Source organism: Theobroma cacao, chromosome 5, assembly GCF_053813885.1.
Source record: "Theobroma cacao isolate CCN51 chromosome 5, ASM5381388v1, whole genome shotgun sequence".
Lineage (NCBI taxonomy): Eukaryota > Viridiplantae > Streptophyta > Magnoliopsida > Malvales > Malvaceae > Theobroma > Theobroma cacao.
Window position 1 is genome coordinate 35,339,009 of NC_142643.1, and position 21,008 is coordinate 35,360,016.

Sequence of the window (21,008 nt, forward strand, 5' to 3'; positions counted from 1 at the left end):
AAGTAGAGAGTTGTGAAACCTGAGTCATTATTTGTACAACCCATGCAAGAAACATAATTGAAAGAGTATTGAGAATGGCAACAAAAAGTTGAAGAATGAAGTGACAAGAAAGATAGGAAAGCTGGAAGGAAGGGGTTGGCATAATGCCAAAAGAAGTCAGGTGGAATTCTGGTTGGGTTATGATTTATAAAGCAAACAAGCATGGATTCTACAAGCAAAAGTAACACAAGAGAAAACAAAATATAATCATGTTTGGTCAAAGCTAATGACAGCTTTATTGTGGAAATATTATGGAAAATTATTGATAATGTTTGGAACATGGACAAGTATAACAAGATTGGAAGTACATTTTGATCTTCTCCAAAGTTTTCTTTGAAAACAGAAACCTTTTTCTTTTTGCAAAGAATTAAAGCAAGTGATGCTATTGTTCCCCTTCTCCAATCCATCAAGTACGATCCAGATTTGTAGATGCATGGGAATTACACTTTTTATTTTTTACAAATAAATTAAATTACAATCATAATTAATTAATTAATCTTCAACATATATATATATATAACATAATTATATTATCTCTTATGAAAAACCAATCAACAAAATCAATATCAAATTAGAATTAGGAGAAAATTCCAATATAAAGTTGGAAACGTTTGTGCAGTTTGTGTGTGGTATCGATAACTTCATTTTGTATTAAGAATTTTATACACATAGAAACAAAAATTTCTTCCTCTCTCTTCTGTACCTCGCTCCTTAAATGTTTATCAACTATGAAAAAGATGATGAGGTGGTGACCTAAGAGAAGAAGAAGAAAAATAGGATTAGAAGCTGATGGATAGGGGGACTATTAGGGGATTTTAATTTTTATTCCGAATCAAATCATTAATTCGATTTATAATTTTGTATAATTACTTTCTAACTATCTCTCATGTGAAATTTTGAACTCGTTAATTGAGAGCGGAAGGGGGAAGATAGAGCAAGGATAAAACAACAGAATGGGGGAGCAACAAGGAAGAGAAACTTTGAAAAAGAAAAGGGCGAAAGAGAAAGGAGCAGAGCATGGTTGGTTTTCGTCATAGTGTTTTAGGTTTAAGTATTTTTCATCTTTGTGTGGTTCAGAATTGATTTGGGGGTTTGGATCAAGGCATTTCTTTTTTGAGTTTTTGACTTATGGGGTGCATGAATTAGGTCAAGTGTTTTTTACAAAATTTTTTTAATTAGAGGAAAAAGATTCGGTCTCTATTCTTTAAATAAAAAATCATATATCAATTAATAAGTTAAACACTCAAGTTTTGTTTATAAATTTTAGATGAATTTGATAATAATTTCTATTTTTGGAATATGAAGTGTTGACCATATACCCATTCTTAATATTTGTGTTTCGAATTATTAATGAGATAATTGAAAGTATATCACAGCAAAGACCAAAGATATTTGAGGAAATGGAATAGTGAAGAAGCACGCAGTTGATGGGTGGTTGATAGAGAACAATAAAAAAATGGGTGTGAAGTTGGATTAATGATGAGAGGTCTGAATCCAAAGGGAATAAATTAGGTGCCATAGCTGAGCTGACCCACAACACAAACTTGGATTAAATCTGAAAAGAAACAAAGAGAAAAACAGAATGAACACAATGCCAAATTCAACCAACAACTTGGCATTGGCATGTATGTGGATGTGTCGTCTTCCATCATTCAGAAACTACCTATATATTTTATAGCAAGTAGTTGAGTGTGTGTATGTATATAAAATTGATGTTAAACCCAAAGAGCTTAGGTGGATTAGATAAGAGTATTGACTCTTGATACCTATGTTATTAAGGAAATTTTGATATTAATTTGATTTTGGTATTTTTACTGCTTCAATTTGGTAGGTAATTTTAGTCTATTTATCTCAATTTTGATGAATTTAGACTTACATTTTTATTAAAAATTGTTTTAAGGAAAATGGATAACAGTATTAAGATTTTGTCTTAGAAAGGTTTTGGACTTGAGCCCGACCCGTCCATTTAAACTCATTTAAGTTAATTTATATTTTATAACTAAAATTAAATAAAAATATTGATATCAATTGTTTTTAAATTAATTTTTAATAAAAATAGAGGGATTAAATTTATAAAAATTGGGATAAAAAAAAAAAAAACTACAAATCTAAAATAGTGTAGAGATCAAATTCAGACTCAAATTTTATAAGGTCAAGGAAAGACAGTTGAGAGAAGTTAGTTTGTAGAGTTAAGCGTTGAGAGTTAATACCAAGAAAAATTTAAGACACAATAATCATATATAAGAGTATAGGGTGTTTGATTTAGTATAAAGAATTGAAGGCAGCGGTTGAAAAGAGTCATATGCTAATTAATCAACGTTGCATGCTTTTTGACCTGGGAATGGACAGTTTTTCGTAATGAACCACCACCCTTGGATTTGGTCCAACACCAGTAGTCCAGCAGCTCCCATAGATTGTTGTTGGTGGCTTAGTCGAACGTCTGAATGGCTTCTTGTCTCGGTAACCTCATCTTCAATCTGGATTTTGCCCTGTTTTCCTTCCAGTTCTGGTTTGACCCATATTTCAGCTGAAAAGTCCTGCCCATGACTGACCCGATCATCCTTTGTGCAGTAAATGTTTCTAGATAACGTACGTCTCGCTTGGGTGATTGAAGCTGAAACATCCTGAATGGTAATAAGATTGTTCTTTTGAGGAATGAGGAGAATAGATTCATCTATGGAATAAGTTTGTGTTGACTTGTCAATTGGAAACCCTTCTGACCTGTGAACCAACAGCATTTTTGGTCATCGATGAAATCTCTTCAGCAAAATGTGTCACAATGGGTTAATTATCAGTTTACCGGAAGCAAAGCACGAAGAACATAACCAGCAACATTTCAACTGACACACGTAAATCCCATGACCCATCTCTAATATCTATAGAAAATTACTTTTCAGTGTGTCACGATGATGACAGGCTGAAGAAATTCAAGCATCAAAACTCTTATCTCCCATCATGTCCCTTCACCTGAAGCAGGGAGCAACAAGAGAGTAGGAAACCTACTGATGATATATTGCATAAAGAGGCATGAGAAAACCAGAAAATGAATAGGTATTCCAGAATGTAATGCCGAAACAGTGTGCAACAAGTTAACCATTTCTTCTACTTTTAAAATGTTAAACAGCAAAAAAAAAAAACCAAAATCAGATACATCATATGTTTTAACTAACCTCGGGCCATTTATGCATGTGGCTCATTTATTTGTCTTACAATCAGACCAAAAATTTTCCTGGGTCCGTTCTTAGCAGTACAATTTAACTATAATATGCTGGAATAACTTAATCCCATATCATTATATACAGCTGCTATACCAAAGAAACGAGAAACTTGAAATAGCTTTGCCATGCAATTTTATTTTCTATAATTGCCTGAAGAAGGGGGATTCATATGCTCAAGAGAGAAAGAGAGCACAAAATTGGTGTAAAATTTGGCAATATGGTGAATTTAACTGCAGAATTAAGCAGCTAGATTGTATAGATTCACATGGTGGAGAAGCTTGGTTTGTGGACACAGAATGTCTGATAAGGCTGGATTTACCGACTCTTCTTTGCAGCTGCAAATTTTGGATTTTTGCACATTCTAATACTTGAGGGAGTTACCTCCACCAGTTCATCTTCTTGGATATACTCAATGCAGTCATCCAGACTATAATCCAATGGAGTATCAAGAACCACTGCATAGTAAGGAAATGTGAGTTATTAAATGAAAAGATCCAGGGCTTGCTGGCCAGAAGCATGTAGGAGGGAAAAAGGAAGAATGAGGGAAAACAGAAGGAAAATATGAAACCATCATATCATAAGAAAATATATGTTTCCCTGTACCCAAATAAAAGAAATACATATTTCCCCTTGCTAATCTAATTTATTTGATTTGATACTCTTAAGCCTTATGCAATTGATCATTGTAACTGAAGACCCATATGAGAAATATGAGAAACAGAAACACAGCATATATTGCTGATTGTCATGGTAGTCATTCACAGTAATAACAAAAGTTTCCAGAACTTTCAGTTGCATCATGCTCCAGATGCTTGATGAACAAATAATTCATGGTTTTTTTTTCAAAAATTAAATTCATGCTTATTATGTACTGGGTGGGCAACCTCCCTAGACCATTCTTCCTTCATTATGTTGCAAGTTCAGAAAAAGGGCAAAAGGTAAACTTAGATACACATGATCATAGGGATTAAGAACAATACTCTTTAGTTTTTAAGGATTTGCAACTTTTGGGGGTGCATGTTCTGTAATTCTAGTGTGTTCTTTTAATTTTAACTACAGTAATTATCCGTATATCAAAGAATGTTTATCATATGCAACAAGTACTTTATCAATATTAAAGAATATAGGTTTACGATATAAAAAATTAGCATTAAATTGGATGTTGATTCATAATTTTTGCTAAAATGCTGAGTGGTTCAACAATCATGAGTATGTTGCCCCATCCTGCTCTTTTTCCATTTTTAAAGTAAATACCCGGATCTGCCATTGTCCATACGCTAATTAAAAATTAGCACAAAACCTAAGTCTCTGACATTTTTAGATTTATGAACTCTCATTCAGTTAAAGTTGCCAGAAATTGAACAGATAAGTAGTTAAAATATGTAAAGAAGAAATAGAGCAGATATGAAGTTAGTCAGAATATTTAAAAAAGAAAATTGTGCTAATGCACTAGAACTATTTCTAACCTGTTTGTTCTTTGTTAGAGCGTATATTTGTTGCAGCCTTTTTCTTGCAAACGTTAAGGGATAAGTCCCCAGGTCTCTGATGGATGCCAACTATTTGACCTTTATAAACTTCCATCCCAGGACCAATAAACATCTGTCCCCTCTCCTGTGAACTGGCAAGTGCATAAGAACTACTGCTTCCATCCTCAAAGGCAACCTGAAAACCAATCTCACATCAACCAATCTTTCATGTAACAATTGTTTAAGGCAGCTAAATTAGCAGAAAATAGAAAACTGGGAAATATTGAGATGTGCTTATTCATAGCTGCTACTTTATCCTGGGATACAAAAAATAGCGGCTACTTTGTAAATAAAGCCGCTCTTAATCTAGCTATAAAATTAAATTGTATCTCATCAATGAAGGACAAAGAAAAATGTTTTAGCAACTCATGCACTGTTTCAAGGTAGGGAGTAAAAGAATGACTAATATAACCACTAGAGAAATAGTCCAGGCACCACAACCTAACAACAAAGACCACCTATATTCAAGCCTTAAAATGTTTTAAACAATGCGATAAATGATAATTACCAATGAACCCTGATCCCGGGTAATAATGTCACCAGCCCAAGGTCCATAACTATCAAATATGGTGTTCAATATAGCTGTTCCACGAGAAGCTGTCAAGATTGCATTCCGCAATCCAAGAAGGCCACGTGTTGGGATCTTATATTTCAAAAATGTTGTACCTTCAGACCTAGAAAACATAATCGGAACCATTAGATAAATTGCAGATCAAATAATGTGCAAATTCAAGAATGAACTGCCGCAAGTATATTTAGGGTGATATTTGTAGATGAAGTAGGCAGCAAAAGAATGTAAGTGTGCCTGACCATTGCCATTAAATAGGGAAATTTGCCACCATCTTCTCACTTTATGAGTTTCACTTAAATTTTAAAAAATCTAACAGGAAGTAACAAGCATATGGATAGCATTAATCAAGTTCATGATTTAAGTGAGAAGAAGTCTACATTGTTTTCTGTAATAACTAAAAGAGATTAAAAACCTGCCTCAGTTTCATCTGTGCCAGATTAAGAATAGACCTGATTAGACCACAATTCCTCTTTGCTCATCTGACCCATCCATCACATGATCATTCAAATTTTTGGTTCAGCTAATAAATATCACACAGTTGTTCCCTCATTAAAATGCCATTGTGTCCCATCAAGAGATAGTTACTGAAACATAAAGGGCTATGTAAGTAAAAGCAAATGTGACAATTTACATACCCAACTCCTTGCATATCTATCATCTGTCCACGCCTTTTTCCAAGAAGTTCAACCACAGCCCCCATGTGTTCTTCGGGTACTTCCACTGTTGCAATCTATGTAGAATCCGCATATTAAGGGGGAAAATCAAGTTAATTAAAAATACAGAGTAACATGATCATACGGTTAATAAGGCATACTTTAATTCATCACATTTGGTGATACCCCTATCATTTTAGTATCAGAACAAGGCTATACAATTCATAAGAATCAGCAAAACATGATCTTAAGTAAATTGCAGTACCCCATGTGTGAAGGAAAATTTTCCTCCCAATGCTGCTAACATAACCACGCAAGGTTATTAACAATCATATTGATGTTCAAAAAGAACAAGCCAAGGCCACTGAAGTTAAGAAAATGAGATTACAGCTACAAGAAGCTTTTAATATAAGAGGGCAGAATTGTTACGTCATCTTCAGCATCTAATCCTTCATGATCACATTTTAAAATTTGAGAATCAATCAACACCTCAAGAATTTAAGTTAATAGCACATTTGTGAGAGTGTCTGATCTCAGTTTAATTATTAATAGAATGAATATGACAATATCATTAGGAAGAAACAAAACATCCCCACTAAAGGCATATCAAGTATATCTATATCCACATCAGGTAAGGTCCTGTAATCATAAACAAGATAAATGCAATTTAGGAAAATTAGAATTACAAAATCACCTCGTATGGTTCAAGCAACTTGTCGTCAATCTTCTTGTTAATAACTTTGGGAGGTCCCACCATAAATTCATACCCTTCTCTCCGCCTGAAAGGCATTATCAGTTAATAATATGCATGGTGAATATTGACAAGCAGCAAAGGAGCTCATACTTACATGTTTTCTATCAGTATGGTAATATGTAGAGTACCACGCCCACTAACAATAAATGTATCTGCAGTTTCACCATCTTCAACTCTCATAGCTAAATTTCGCTCAAGCTCACGGTAAAGTCGATCTCGTAGGTTCCTGCTAGTAACATACTTTCCCTAAAGAAGCAAGGGATCACCATGAGGATGTCAACATCAGGAAAATAAGCACACAGAAAAAGCACATTGTCATTCATATATATTCACTAAATTGAAGATCAAATAATGTTGGAGTTCCAATGGTTAGAAGTAGATAATCATGGAAGTCAAATGATTCAGACACTGATCACATTATGTAAGCAATCAGTGGAAAAAATCATTTATTTTTCACTCAAATGCATTGCAGAAGTAAGCATTCTTTTTGCTTAGTTTAGAAATTAACTTGAGGCATGATGAAACAAATGACTAATGAGTGCTTTCATAGAGATAGCCTATTTGAAGACTCATAGGTTCTCAGTTAGTTGACATACCTCACGTCCAACAAACGGTGAAGTGTTAATAGAAAAAGCCATTTTCACAGTTGGTTCTTCCACCTTAATGGCTGGTAATGGCTTTCCAGATGTTTTATCAGCAATGGTCTCTCCAATCTGATAAAAGAAGCTAAATTGGTTAACATAAACTTTAAAAATATAAAGAAAAAGGTTTCGAGAAATGAACTATAACACATTACAAATCACTGTAACATCAAATTATCAATTAATCCATGAAAAACTTATAGGCACTTGCCTGAATATCTTCAATTCCACAAACAGCACAAATATCACCAGCTTCTACTCTCTCAGCAGGGATCCTACTGAATTTCTCATAGACAAAAAGTTCAGAAATTCTAGCATATCTACATGAATCTTCTGAGGTGCATACCTGAAAATTTTGAAGCCATTAGGTTAAACGGAGAAAATGCGGTTTAGTTTCTTATTCATAAGTCCAATCAGTTACAATAACTGAAAGTGTTTGTCTACTATAAAGGGCCAATGAAGTTAGTAAAATAGATCAGATGACCATCTGAAATGATGAAATTTTATTCTGTCCATAAATTGGCTCATTTTCCTGTGGATATTCTTCACATCATACCTTTATTTTAAAATTCCATAATACATGTTACATAGAAAGAGGTGCACACCAGACTCCTGAAAAGAAGCAAACTTACCCTTACTTCCATTCCTCTCTGAAGGACCCCAGCATGCAAGCGCCCAATAGCTATTCGCCCTTTATGTTCATCATATTCAATATTTGTTGCCTATAAAAGACATTCACAGATTTTTCCAGTTATATGATACTTGTGCTGAAAATAAGAAAATTAGGGAAAAACTTAGACAAAGCATAGTAAAAAGTAGAAAACATGTAATTTATTCATTATGTTTCTCAGACAAGAATATCCTTCAACAAGGTTTTCTTGTACACTTCAACATATATTGGCTTATTCATGATCAGCTATTCAATTCTTATCTTTAAGAAGTTTTCTTCAGTCAATCCTGTTGGCTGGGCTTTATTGGTTTAATTTTTAACTAAATGAAGTTCTTGAAATTAACTGCAAGGATGGCTTTTTAATTACAGCTTGTGCTCTCATCCAATAAAGCTTCATTATTGCCTATAAATGAAATAAAATCTCATTTCTAAGTTCATACAGATGTATGTCCCTTTTGAATACTAAATCTAACATATCAATACCAGAAAATGTTATATCTGTTAATTATATCCACTCATATTTGACTTTTTTCAGTTAAATGGACATGTAGTAGTAGTTACCATTCTTGTCAAAAGTCCACATATTAATCTACTTGACCAAAAAAAATCTTTGTAAAGGAAAAACACAAAAGCAGAGTCAATAACTTTAAGCATAAAATGAAATTAAACATCCCCATAATAACATTTTAGCCTTACCTGTGATTTGAAAGCAAGTAATTGTAGCATACTTTTAGGTAGTATGACAAAATTAACCATGCAAATAGTAGATAAATAGAGACCCATGTCAGGGTCAACAAAGAAATAGAAGGAATAACCACTTACAAGCATTTGTAGTGCACCATCTTTGTCAATACGTGGACCAGGTATGCATCTGATTATAGACTCAAAGAGAGGCCCGAGATCTTCTGCCAAATTGTCAGGAGATAGTCCTGCCTTTCCTTTTATACCACTGGCATATATTACTTGAAAATCACACTGCATACCAAAAACATAAAGCTACATTGAAGTGTTGATGGATTTTCTTAAAGATGTTAAGACATCAGCAAAGATTCAAAGATACAAAACAGCATATACAAAGAGCAAATGTCTTGCAGAGGTGGTCTGCACAGTATCTTGCACTCAAATTTATCTTTGGGGTAAAAAAAAAAGAAAAAAATAAATTCCAATCATGTCATTTCTTGTAACTTGTAATACTAAATAATGATTCCTACTATATTAAAAGATTTAACAAGTTCCGGAATGAGATGTTATCAAGATATTGCTCAAATTTTGATAGAGACAGTGCTTTGTGATGCAAAATACATGTGAATTGCATGACATGCTATTAACTCCTTCCAAAGTATACCACCCGTACCTGCTCATCTGTAGCATTTAGTTCGATAAATAGTTCAAATGTGGAATTGATAACAAAATCTGGACGAGCAGATGGTCTGTCAATTTTATTGACAACAACAACAACAGCAAGGCCAAACTCTAGAGCCTTCTTCAAAACAAACCTTGTTTGTGGCATTGGACCCTCAACAGAATCCACCTAAAAACAAAAACAATCTGCTTTAGTTCATCCTTAAGAATATCCAGTCTAGGCTACAGCACATGAGAAAAGCCACCAAAAGAAATAAGAAGCAAGGAACAAAATCTAACAAGCGTTATTTGACAACTAATTATATTTGAGTGCGATCCTAGTATTAACTGATTGAAAAATCAAGTGGATCATTCCATGAGGGGAAGAAAGGGAAACAACCAGACCAGTTTCATTAAAGGAAAACTAATATGTTTCTCAGAAAAAGATAAAGCCTAACACATATAAACCCTTTATTAGCACCTCAAATCATTCAAAATGGGGTGGGAGTAGGACAAAGAAGAACTTCATATGTTTTCATCATTGGAACTACTATCAATTGAATCTTTCAAATAAAAAATAAATATGATGAGGAATAAATAAATATTTTGCAGTTCTACATGTATGGAAAATAATTGTAACAACCCCAACTCAAAGATACAACAATAGGCAGCATCAAGTTGAACATTTGCCTAATAAATTTCTGAAAAAGTTGTACCTGAGGTTATTAACACACCATGTGCTAAGGAATCAATATCTAAAGGAAAATATGCAAATTTAATTCTAAGCAAGAACAATAATATGTTTTATCTCTTATGCAGAAAATGTTTTTCATAAGAAACGAATTTTAATGATGAATGTACCTAGTGAAAATGTTTGAATCCGTTGCTGGCATGTGGGGCCTATCTGAAGTCAGGAGATAGGAAACTCTATGGCTTTGGACCCCACAAATTTTAGAATCTATATTCCGTTTTTATGTTTTATACTATTCACAAGTGCAAAATTGCTTTCCAGTAATCTATACAGGGGCAACACTTAAAAGGATGAACTTTGAAGCAAGAGAAAGTGCACAATGGTACCACTAGAAGAACCCCGTCAACCATATTGAGGATGCGTTCAACTTCACCTCCAAAGTCAGAGTGTCCCGGAGTATCTATTATATTAATTTTTGTATCCTTATAAGTAATGGATGTATTTTTGCTCAGAATTGTAATACCCCTTTCACGTTCAAGATCATTTGAGTCCATTACCCTTTCTTGTACAAATTGGTTATCACGAAAAACCTGAAATAAGATCAGTACTGCAGAATTAGTATTAACATTGGCATTATCCTAACAGAGTTTTATTAATATTAACATATACAGTTCCAATGGAGATCAGGCCCCCATATTGTGTCCTTAATTTCATATTATATAGAATTGAACTCAATCAGATAAAGACACCAGTAGAAAATATAAATCTAGATATCGGTCGAACACGTTGAGTACCACACTATTGGATAAAAATTCCTATTCTATCAATCCCTAGAGCAACCCTCCCTTATCAATTTCAACGTAGTATAAATTTGGCTCCAGCTTCTTGAGTAGGTTCTATATTGCAGAAAGTTGAAGCTAGCCCAAACGATAGTGTTAAACTCACAACTTTTAACTTCTATAAAAGCTGTCCAAAAACGAACTTTTTGGAGGCTAAAAACTGAAGTTCCTAATTGGAGATTCTGAAAAGAGATGCAAGGGGAAGCTTGTAGACAAATTGAATAAAGGTTTTAAACTGACAAACCATATTCTTATTTATTTCAAATCAATTCAATACAATACGTATTTTCTTCAGGAAGCTCTAGTTCAACGGAACTTTATACTGTAGCTCCAGCTGAGACAAACAAACAAAAGGTATACTAATAGTTAAAAAACCAAAATAAAATGTAACTGTAAACAAGGAGGTGGATAACGTTCGATTGTTTACCTTAGATTGCTTCAACATTGCATCAACCAAAGTAGTCTTCCCATGATCAACATGCGCTACGATTGCTATGTTCCTTATATCTCTTCTCCTCATTAACTGACTCTTCTTCTCTAATAATCAACCACAATTAAATAACTACTATAAAAATTCACAATTCGAAAAAAAATAAAATATTAGAAAAGTGAAAAAAAAATACCGGTTGCAGGTTGAGTTGCCTGAGAAACAGAGCATTTTACTGGCTTGGTCAAATTCCTAGAACGAAATTTGAGGCATGTTGTTTTGGAGTTGAAAGAGGAAAGCGAAGACAAGTTGAGACCGAAAAGTTGCTTCGGCAATGGAAGTTTAGGGTTAGGGTTAATAGAGGGAGCTTTGAGATAAGAGTTATGGAAGCTAATCGCCATTTCCATTTCTCTGTTTTCTTTCTTTCTCCGTTCACCGAGCGAGTAAGAGGTAAGAGAGAAAGAAGAAAAGGGAGAAAGAAGGATTTGGCAGATGAGGCTGTTGTTGAAACCAACGGAAACTTGTATTGGGTTGCCTTTTTTTCTTTTCTAAACTGGGAGGCCCGACTGCCTTCTACGTCATCATCTGTGGGCCAATATTTTTGTGGGGTCCAATTTTAAGCCCAAACCCAATTTCAGCCCCAAAAAGCAATCTGTGGCCTCGCCCTTTTTGGGGTTCATTTTTTTAATTTCTGGATTCAAATCAAATCTCCATGGAAGCTCTATTTGGCGCCACTGCGTTTCTTCCTCCTTCTAAACCCCAACATCCCCTGCTTTCAGTAAAAACTAAGCCACCTGATAAGGCAATGTACCCAACCCTAAATACAGTCCAATCTTGCTCCGTTTCGAGCATTTCAAATAATAAAGAGCTGCTTCTTTCTGAAGATTGGCCCCATCTTCTGAAACTCTCGATTGGGTCTGGAAATTTCTTGTTGGGTCAAGCGATTCACGCGTTTTTAGTAAAATCTAACTGTCTATACGACGTGTTTCAAGGAAATAATCTTATCAACTTCTATGCAAAATTCAAGGAATTGGACGGTGCCCAGAAGATGTTCGATGAAATGCCCATTAGGAACACAATCACTTGGACTACTTTAATGAAAGGGTATGTAGACAATGAAGATTTCCAGTCCGTGTTTCGAATCGCTCGCGATATGTATTTCTATGGCGAGAAGTTCAATGAGCATACTTGTTCGGTAATTTTACAAGCGTGTGCCATGGTAGAGGACTTGATTCGAGGAGAACAAATACATGGTCTAGTTATTAAAAGTGGGACTGATGAGAATGTTTGTGTGGGTACTTCTTTGATTTCTATGTATTCAATGAATGGTTTCTTAAGTGAAGCGGGAAAAGTGTTTGATAACATTGGCTTAAAGGATGTGCAGTGTTTGAATTACATGATTTTTGAGTATGGAAAGGCAGGGTGCATGGATAAAGCTTTTTGGGTTTTTGTTGATATGTTAAGTTCTGGTCTGGAGCCAACTGATTATACCTTTACTAATATAATAAGCACATGTAGTGAAAATGTAGGTATTGAGGAAGGGAGACAGTTACATGGGCTTGCTGTCAAGTATGGTGTCGTGAATGTGACATCTCTTGGGAATGCAGTGATTACTATGTATGGGAAGCTTGGAATGATTGAAGATGCTGAGAGAATGTTTGGTTTTCTGAGTGAGAGGAATTTAATTTCTTGGACAGCACTTATATCGGGGTATGTAAGAAGTGGTTTTGGTGAAAAGGCTATTGATATGTTCTTGGAATTACTTGACCAAGGAATTTGTTGTGATTCACAATGTCTGGTAATTGTGCTTGATGGCTGCTCGGAGTGCAAAAACTTGGATTTGGGAGTTCAACTCCATGGATTTGCGATTAAGGTTGGTTATCTTTGTGATGTCAATGTTGTGACTGCATTAGTAGATATGTACGCCAAATGTGAGAACTTAAACTCTGCAAAAACAGTTTTTGATGGTTTCTCTAGTAAAAATGTTGCTTTGTTTAATGCAATTCTGGCTGGGTTCCTGAAAACAGATGGAGATGATGATGATGAATATGCCATGGTTTTGTTTCGTCAGCTGAGATTAGGTGGTATGAAGCCAGATTTGGTCACTTTTTCGCGGCTTCTTAGTTTATCTGCCAATCAAGCTTTTTTAGTTAATGGAAAAAGTCTTCATGCTTACACCATCAAAATGGGATTTGAAGCTCATTTAGCAGTGAGTAATGCTTTGATTACCATGTATGCCAAATGTGGCAGTGTTGGAGATGCTTGTCAAATGTTTAATGGAATGAATGGCCATGATTTAGTCTCTTGGAATGCCATGGTTTCTGCATATTCCATTCATGGTCAAGGTAAAAAGGCACTTATGCTCTTTGAAGAGATGAAAAGAGAAGGTTTTACACCTGATGAGATTACGATATTGGCTCTGCTTCAAGCTTGTAGTTACACTGGGTTATGGGATGCTGGGTTATGCTTATTTAATGAAATGGAATCAAAATATGGGATCAGGCCTGCAATTGAGCATTTTGCTTGTATGGTTCATCTTTTAGGGAGGGCAGGGAGGTTGCCTGAAGCCATGCATTTCATTAACAGTAGCCCTTTTCCAAATTCTCCTCTACTATGGAGGACCTTGGTCAATGTCAGTAAGTTGCAAGGGAATTTAGATTTTGGCATGTTAGCCTCAGAAAAATTGCTTGACTTGTCACCTGAAGAAGCTGGCTCTTACATACTTGTTTCAAACATGTATGCTGGATCAGGAATGTTAGATGAGGCAGCAAAAGTCAGAACAGCTATGAAAGACTTTAAGTTAAGGAAAGAAGCAGGTTGTAGCTGGATAGAAATTAATAACAAATTCCATTGTTTCGTGGCAACTGGCAAAGACCATCCAGAAAGTAGAGAAATTTATGCAAAGTTGGATCTGTTAATGGATGAAATGAAGTGGAATAATTGCAATACCACTGATGCTCATTTGATTGAAGAAACTCTATTGATGTGAATAAAGCTACAAACTTTCTAACCTATTAAAAGCTATGGTGTTTTCTAACTTGTTTCAGTATGTGAAGCAAAGTTCTCTGAATTCTTCACTGGTAGTTGCAGTTGGAATGTTTACAATTCTACCGCTTAATTATTGTGACCGGAGAAATTATGGAGCAGTGCACATATGAAATACCCAAGTTCATTAGAAAGGATTAAAGTGTTTCTGGATTAAGGAAAGGGGAAACTGGATTAGTGGATTATAGTCAGGGAATCATCATGCTGTAAATGTTGTAATTCTATCTTCACTGGAATAGACTACAGAGGATCATATATTACACCATTTTTGTATGAAAAAAGTGTATTAACTCTAAATGTTTTCACAATGTCATTCGATTCGAGTTAGTTCTTCAGAAAATCTGTAAATATCCTCTGATATCTTCATCAATTAAGCAACATGTAAAGATTCTTTAATGCAAGAGTCATTGTCTAGGATGCAGTTCATTGATTCGATGATCACAATGATGTGACCTGTTTCAAAGCTTGAGATCATGGAATTATTTTTGTTGAATTGATTCAAAGCCATTGTAAAAGTTTCTTGTGGGGGAAATTAATAAGACAAAGCTGTATATCTTTTTTTCTGAATGAAAATCTAGTTATTTGTCCTGTAACTCCAGATATGCTTCTGGGTAAATTTGATGGTCCATTTCATTGCAGGTCACGTCGAACAACTGTGGAAGTATGGAGGGCCTCTTAGCTAAGCTACTAGCCTTTGTCTAGTATTGGTCTTTACCGTTAAATGTTGTTGTTGTTAATCTCAAAAGGATTAACCTCCTTTCTCTTCAGCCTGGCCCCCCCTTCCCTTCCCCTGGCTGCCCTTGACCCAACCTTTTCTCCATACTAAAAGACAACTAGGGAAAAAGATTCCATGAGTGAACGAGAGAGAAGATGAAAGTTGATAAAACGATTGACTAATGTTAAATAATTTTGAGACACCCAAAGATTGGGTAACGCAAATTACGGTTCTTAAAGCACCCAATGATCCAATTGGTCTCCACTGTGAAACCTTTAGTAGGTTTCTTTTGATTTTGTTTTTCATGAGAACAAATTGGGGAATGCTTGGTTTTAAGGGAAAAGTGGTTGCATGTTTGGAAAGGTTTAGTGGCTCTATATGTTTACCATTTCACTGTGGATGGCTTTCGGTGAACAATTTGGACTGACAAAAGATTCAGAGATGTCTAATCACATTTCTAAAGATTGAATGAATCTGTTTAAGGGAAAATGAGTTTGCTTTTACAATTTAGAATTTTGGACCTGATTAAAGGTAGGGAAGGTTTTGAATACTTTGAAAATTCTTCGAAATAAAGAAGATATTTTTATTAAGGGAAATTGTTATCAGATTTCATCATAAAATTCTCTCTCTCTTTTTTTTTTTTTTCTTTCATACCCTCAAACAGTACAAGTTCAAGGCAAAATAATAGAGAAATCATTATACATCTCATAAATTTTCTTGTACTTACCTATGGAAAAACATATCTCTTGATTCATGGAAAATGTTTCTTCCTAATTAGAGCAGGTTTTCAGCTGTTTGCTTAAAAAGACAGGCCTTCACACCTCCAACATAATTGAAAAAAAAAAAAAAACGCTTGTGATTATCCTTTTCATATGTTTGGCCCCCTCAAAGATTTCCCCCCAACCCAAGTTATTATTTTCCTTTTAACGATCCCCACTCTCAAAATTCATAGCACTTGGCCTTTATACTTGGGAATGAAACAAAACACATCTTATCTTTCCATTTTCCAGTTGATTTTGTTCTCATCTTTGTTGCAGCCCTCTGCATCAAACAGCAGTTGAGCAACAAGAAATTAATAGTTACCATCCCTATTAGTTGATTCAATGAATCAAACCCAAGGAGAAATATGAAGAGATGAAGACAGAGTAGCCATTAAAATTGGTCCCCATTGAATCTAATTCCTTCCCCTAAATCTATCATATATCATTGTAAAAGTAAACCCTTTGTTTTTCAGCCAGAAAATTTATGGTAACGACTGGCTCTTAGAGCTAATTCCAAGGAATCATGTGATTCCCCTGGCCAGTGCTTTGGCAAAAGAGATAAATAAGGAACAAGCATAACATTCTTTCACCCATAAGGTCTCACTCCTGGATGCAAATCCGTTCAGTTTTTTTGAAAAGCAAAATCCGTACAAATTTGTGAGTCAGACATGCTTGGAATACATCGAATTATATATTGGGCCATTTGTTTTCGTGAAAGCAAAAGAAATGGGACATTGGGGTCCTTGTAATAATCTCTCTTCATAATTTAAATGATATACTGACACAAAGATAATGGATCCCAAGCAATAACATCAGCAGCAACAGCAAATGCACCAAAGTAAATATATTCTAGTATTTAGCTATAAGTTTGAACAAGTGTAACGGCCACTAGTTAAAAGCAGCACAATAGCCCTGCCCTGAACCAGATAAAGAAACAATAATTGTAACTGTACAAGACAAAAGAGGTTGTTCCACCACTATCACCACCAAGTCCTCAAAAATCCCAACACACTTCAAAGTTCAAACACTCATAGATTTCAAATCATCAGTTAACTATACATATACTGGATATGGTGCAACACTTCGCTGCCCTTTCATATAGGGTACCCTACAGTTGAAAAGGTGAAGGTACTCTAGAAGGGGAGAATTATTGTGTCCACACAATTTTCTTTTTTTGTTTTCAGGTGGGATGCTTTTGATGAAAAGTAAAGGACATTGTTTTTGTACTGATTAAGTGATAAGGCAGGCTCAAAAGAAGGATCGTTTGGCTGGAGCTCTCCCAACAGCTCTCATCAAATTGGCTATTTCAAGAACCCTGGCAACTTTGGTTCCTCTCTTGGCCTCAGCTGATGCCTTCCTCTCTTCAGCTTTTCTGTGCGCTTTTGCCACATCGTTTTGCATCTTTTCTAAGGCTCTTGCTCTTTTCTCCTCTAGCTTCCTCTACAATAAAAGTGAATGACTTTTGTGAAGATCATGTATGGGACTATATATGTATTATTCACAATCCCAGTATGGAAAGATACCAATGGAAAGGAATAAGGAATTAATGCAAAGATGGATCAGAGAAGGAAAAAAGGATTGCTCATCATTGTGTTCCACCAATTATTAAGATTTGACTCGGAATCAACAACAGATGATAATTACATGAAGATAAGGGAATAATTAATTTACTGGCATCAAAAGTCGTAGCACTCAAAAGTCCATTCATAGGTTACATCCGGTTCTAATTATTGTCTAAAGCCTCCATGTACTCATCTTTCAAAGGTAGAATACAGCATGCCCTGTCTCTGGGAAATGATTTCAATATATCTTAGAACAAATTTACTTAATCCCACTTGCATAACCAGCATCATAATTAAATCCAATAAACAACAAAGTCAATTAGAACACCAATTAGTTATCAATAAATTTCACAATATATAGATACACCGGACCTAATTAAGAGTATATCAAATCATTCATCTCATAATTAATTAATACTCTCTTTGTTTGGCACAATCATATGATCAAATTAACACTATTCTAATCAATTAAGAACAACAGAAAAATAAGAATCACTAAATTCAATTAGTCTTGATTAATTTGAGTACCATCAAAAGCTTGATAATAACAACTCTTTGGCATGAGGAACTCACACTCAACATGCACAAGAAAAAGATATTTCTGTATCCAAACATACCTCAACTTTCTTCATCCAAGAAGTGGCCTTTTGAACTTGCTCACTCTCCCACCCATTAATTATAGCATCTTCTCTCTTGAACCTATTATTAATCTTTGCAACCTTTGCGTTTTGCCATGCAGATATTTTGGACTCAACCTCCTCTTTCTTCACTCGCAGCACAGAAACCTCCGCATGGCCACTACTGCTCGCCGCCAACGACCCTCCTGACTCGGCCCTCCTTTGTTCCGGACCCTGATCAAAGGGGTTATTATCTGGTACTATAGCCAAAGGATTAGTTTCCTCAGGCACTTCCTCCTCTCCAATCCTGGTCAAGTGATTATGATTGTTTAAAGTGTTTATAGAATCAGAATCATTGTTTTCAATGGAAGAGCCAGCAAGAACAAGAGCATTGAACTCCCTACTCATGGTAGTAAAGTTTTCAGTCGAACCAGCTTCACTAGATACGGACAAAGAGGATGATCGATGGCTACCAGTCTCCCAACGGCCACGGTTCACAGCTGGAGGATGAGGTGGGGTCAAAGCATGGATGTCCCTGATATGCTCATCATCGTCATGGTCATGATGGTCACGGTTATGGTCCTGAGTTTGATCGTTTTCGCCATTGGTGATCGCCCCTTGAAGAGTTAACATAATAAGGTTTCAGCGGTTGTTTGAGCAGAAGAAGGATATGATGAAGGTGAAGGAGGAAAATTGTTGATGAGATGAGATGAGGAGAAGAAAGGAGAAGAGTGGGAAGGCTTGAACATAGTCTTTATAATTATTAAGCTTTGAGTTTTGACTGGTTTGAAGAAATATGAGCCACTAACATACTCCCAGGGGAATTCAAGAAGAAGCAGCTGGCTTTCAAGTGAAATCTCATAACATAAAGTAAAGTAAAATAAGCCTAGAGATGGGACTGTATTGCAAGTGAGAGGAGACTGGAAAGTAGCGTTGGGTTTCTTTATCTATTCTTAATTGGAAATTAATGCTTTAAACCCATTTTTATTACTGTTATTTAACGTAAAATTTTTGAGTAATATGATAAGATACCTCTCTCATTTTACATATAAATCCAATCTACTTATCTTAAGATTTTTAAATCCGAGATTTTTAAAATGCAATCTTAAATTCTAACTATTGAAATGTACTCTCATTAAGTAAATATAGAAAAAAAATGTAAATAAAGGTATCTAGAGTTCTTCGAAATCCAAACATCAATTCATTTTTTTTTTGGAAAACAAGACAGAGATTTATTTCATCAAAGGAAACATACAAGCAAAAATAAAAGCAAAAACATAGCAAACCAAGGCAGATAAAGATAAAATTACTGTCAGATCTTAATGGGGAAAAAAAAAAAGAAAATCCCACTTGAAAAACTAATTATAAAAGAAATAATCATACAATTTTAGAACACTAAATTTAGCCAAATCATCTGCTAACTCATTAATAGTGAGAGGAATGTGTTGGATTTACCATTTGCCTAGCTATAGCTTTAGACTTTCTAATTTTTTGCAATTTCCATAGTGTCGTGGATAGGTAACCCTGAATCTCACTAAAACCAACCTTTTCTAGATTTAAAAGCTTTTTGTTATGGATATGAATTCAAGTTTTAAGAAATCTGAGATTTATATTTATGTTTTTTATATATAATTTAAAGGGTTTATATTTGATACACTGTTAATAAATGAATTTTGTATACAATGTTGTCACCTCATTAGTAAATAAAAGTTGAAAATTCTCTAAAATAAAGATTCATCATTTCAAAAATATTTATTTTAAAGAATTTTTGAAATTTTAAATTTATACATTTATTAGATAATATTTTATAATTAAGTGATAATATATAAATATTATCCTGTCACAACGCTAATTTAATTCATACATATGCATTAAGACTAAGTGCTTTTTTAATCAATTTACCAAGTGCAAGTTATTTAATGCATTGCTTGAAAATTATAGGTGTTTAGGGTTTCTTTTTTGCACTATCAAGTTACCAAGTTAATGATCTAACACCACTTCTCCTATAAGGTGTATTGTGGCTTTCATTCTTAAATTGCACCTACCCCACGCCCCCTCTTAAGGATAGGTACTCTAAGCTCAATTCCTGCACACACATGATTTCAATAATTATCCTTATTAAATGACTCATTAAGGGAAAATTAGTTGACCTACTAATCTAGAGTGATGCAAAAATTTAATGTTTTAAACTTAAAAACTTACTAAAAGTGCCAAAACAACTAAATGAATTATAAATGAAGGATGGGTAATATAAGGGATCGAGATTCAAATGTAATATCTTTGTTTTTGCGCCATACTGTGGAGATATATAGATAGCAAGGCCATTAATTATTTTAAAATTTTAATCTGAGGAGTGAGGGCATAAAATTTTATATTTAATTTCTAAACAAGATATTGAGGATAAAATAGAAAGAAAAATATATGTTTAGGCCAAAGCATAAATAAGTACAAACGTGAGGGCGCAGTTGCAAAGTGGTGTTCCGTTTGGTTATCCAGTGTCGGCCAAACGATTTGATGGGGGGAGCCCACCGACATTAGGTAAAGGCGTGTGGACCAGTAACCAAATACGCACGCGTCACACGGTAATAAACAAATCAATGTTGCAACCCCCAGGTGGCGATCATCCATAGGATCTGGGGCCCATCAAAAGGCGCTACGTATGTTCCCGCCATGCAAGCACTGACGTAATAATACCAGGTGAACGCCACGTGTACGGTCCACCGAAGATTTTTCTTTATAGTTTTAGGTTTTCAAGATGCCCACGTCTCACGTGATAAACTAAGCTTTATCTGAGCCCCTAATAATTGCGCAATTATCTTTAGTTTAAGCATGGAAAAAAGGTGAGCGATGCACAGTATAACCTTTGCGTTTCTTTTTCTGGGTTTGGCGAGTCAAATTTGTTCTATGAAGAATAAAAAGGGTTAAATTCTTTATACAT

At 34.8% G+C, this 21,008-nt stretch overlaps 3 protein-coding genes across 5 annotated transcripts; 1 reads left to right on the forward strand and 2 right to left on the reverse strand.

Moving 5' to 3' along the window:
- Window positions 1–3,198: 3,198 nt before the first annotated feature.
- SVR3 (elongation factor family protein) lies at window positions 3,199–11,889 on the reverse strand. 3 transcript variants are annotated; one of them, XM_018121932.2, is made up of 14 exons: window positions 11,567–11,889; window positions 11,371–11,480; window positions 10,491–10,694; window positions 9,427–9,603; window positions 8,895–9,047; window positions 8,035–8,124; window positions 7,614–7,748; window positions 7,358–7,474; window positions 6,856–7,007; window positions 6,702–6,786; window positions 5,990–6,084; window positions 5,292–5,457; window positions 4,724–4,919; window positions 3,199–3,712 (listed from the first exon to the last, which is right to left on the reverse strand). In XM_018121932.2, exons 1-14 carry the CDS (start codon window positions 11,775–11,777, stop codon window positions 3,573–3,575), a joined length of 2,031 nt encoding a protein of 676 aa, XP_017977421.1. In that variant the 5' UTR covers window positions 11,778–11,889; the 3' UTR covers window positions 3,199–3,572. The 3 variants fall into 3 exon arrangements, with proteins under 3 accessions (XP_017977421.1, XP_007028800.2, XP_088662638.1); XM_007028738.3 differs by lacking the exon at window positions 10,491–10,694; XM_088806512.1 differs by lacking the exons at window positions 10,491–10,694; window positions 11,371–11,480; window positions 11,567–11,889 and adding an exon at window positions 10,275–10,424.
- A 167-nt stretch (window positions 11,890–12,056) lies between these two features.
- On the forward strand, window positions 12,057–15,008 carry LOC18598983 (pentatricopeptide repeat-containing protein At2g33680-like). Its single transcript, XM_007028739.3, has one exon. The coding sequence runs from the start codon at window positions 12,083–12,085 to the stop codon at window positions 14,357–14,359; it is 2,277 nt and encodes a 758-aa protein (XP_007028801.3). The 5' UTR covers window positions 12,057–12,082; the 3' UTR covers window positions 14,360–15,008.
- A 1,895-nt stretch (window positions 15,009–16,903) lies between these two features.
- Window positions 16,904–18,852, reverse strand: LOC18598984 (remorin 4.1-like). The gene is made up of 2 exons (XM_007028740.3): window positions 18,071–18,852; window positions 16,904–17,331 (listed from the first exon to the last, which is right to left on the reverse strand). The coding sequence occupies exons 1-2, from the start codon at window positions 18,701–18,703 to the stop codon at window positions 17,140–17,142; spliced, it is 825 nt and encodes a 274-aa protein (XP_007028802.1). The 5' UTR covers window positions 18,704–18,852; the 3' UTR covers window positions 16,904–17,139.
- Window positions 18,853–21,008: the final 2,156 nt, after the last annotated feature.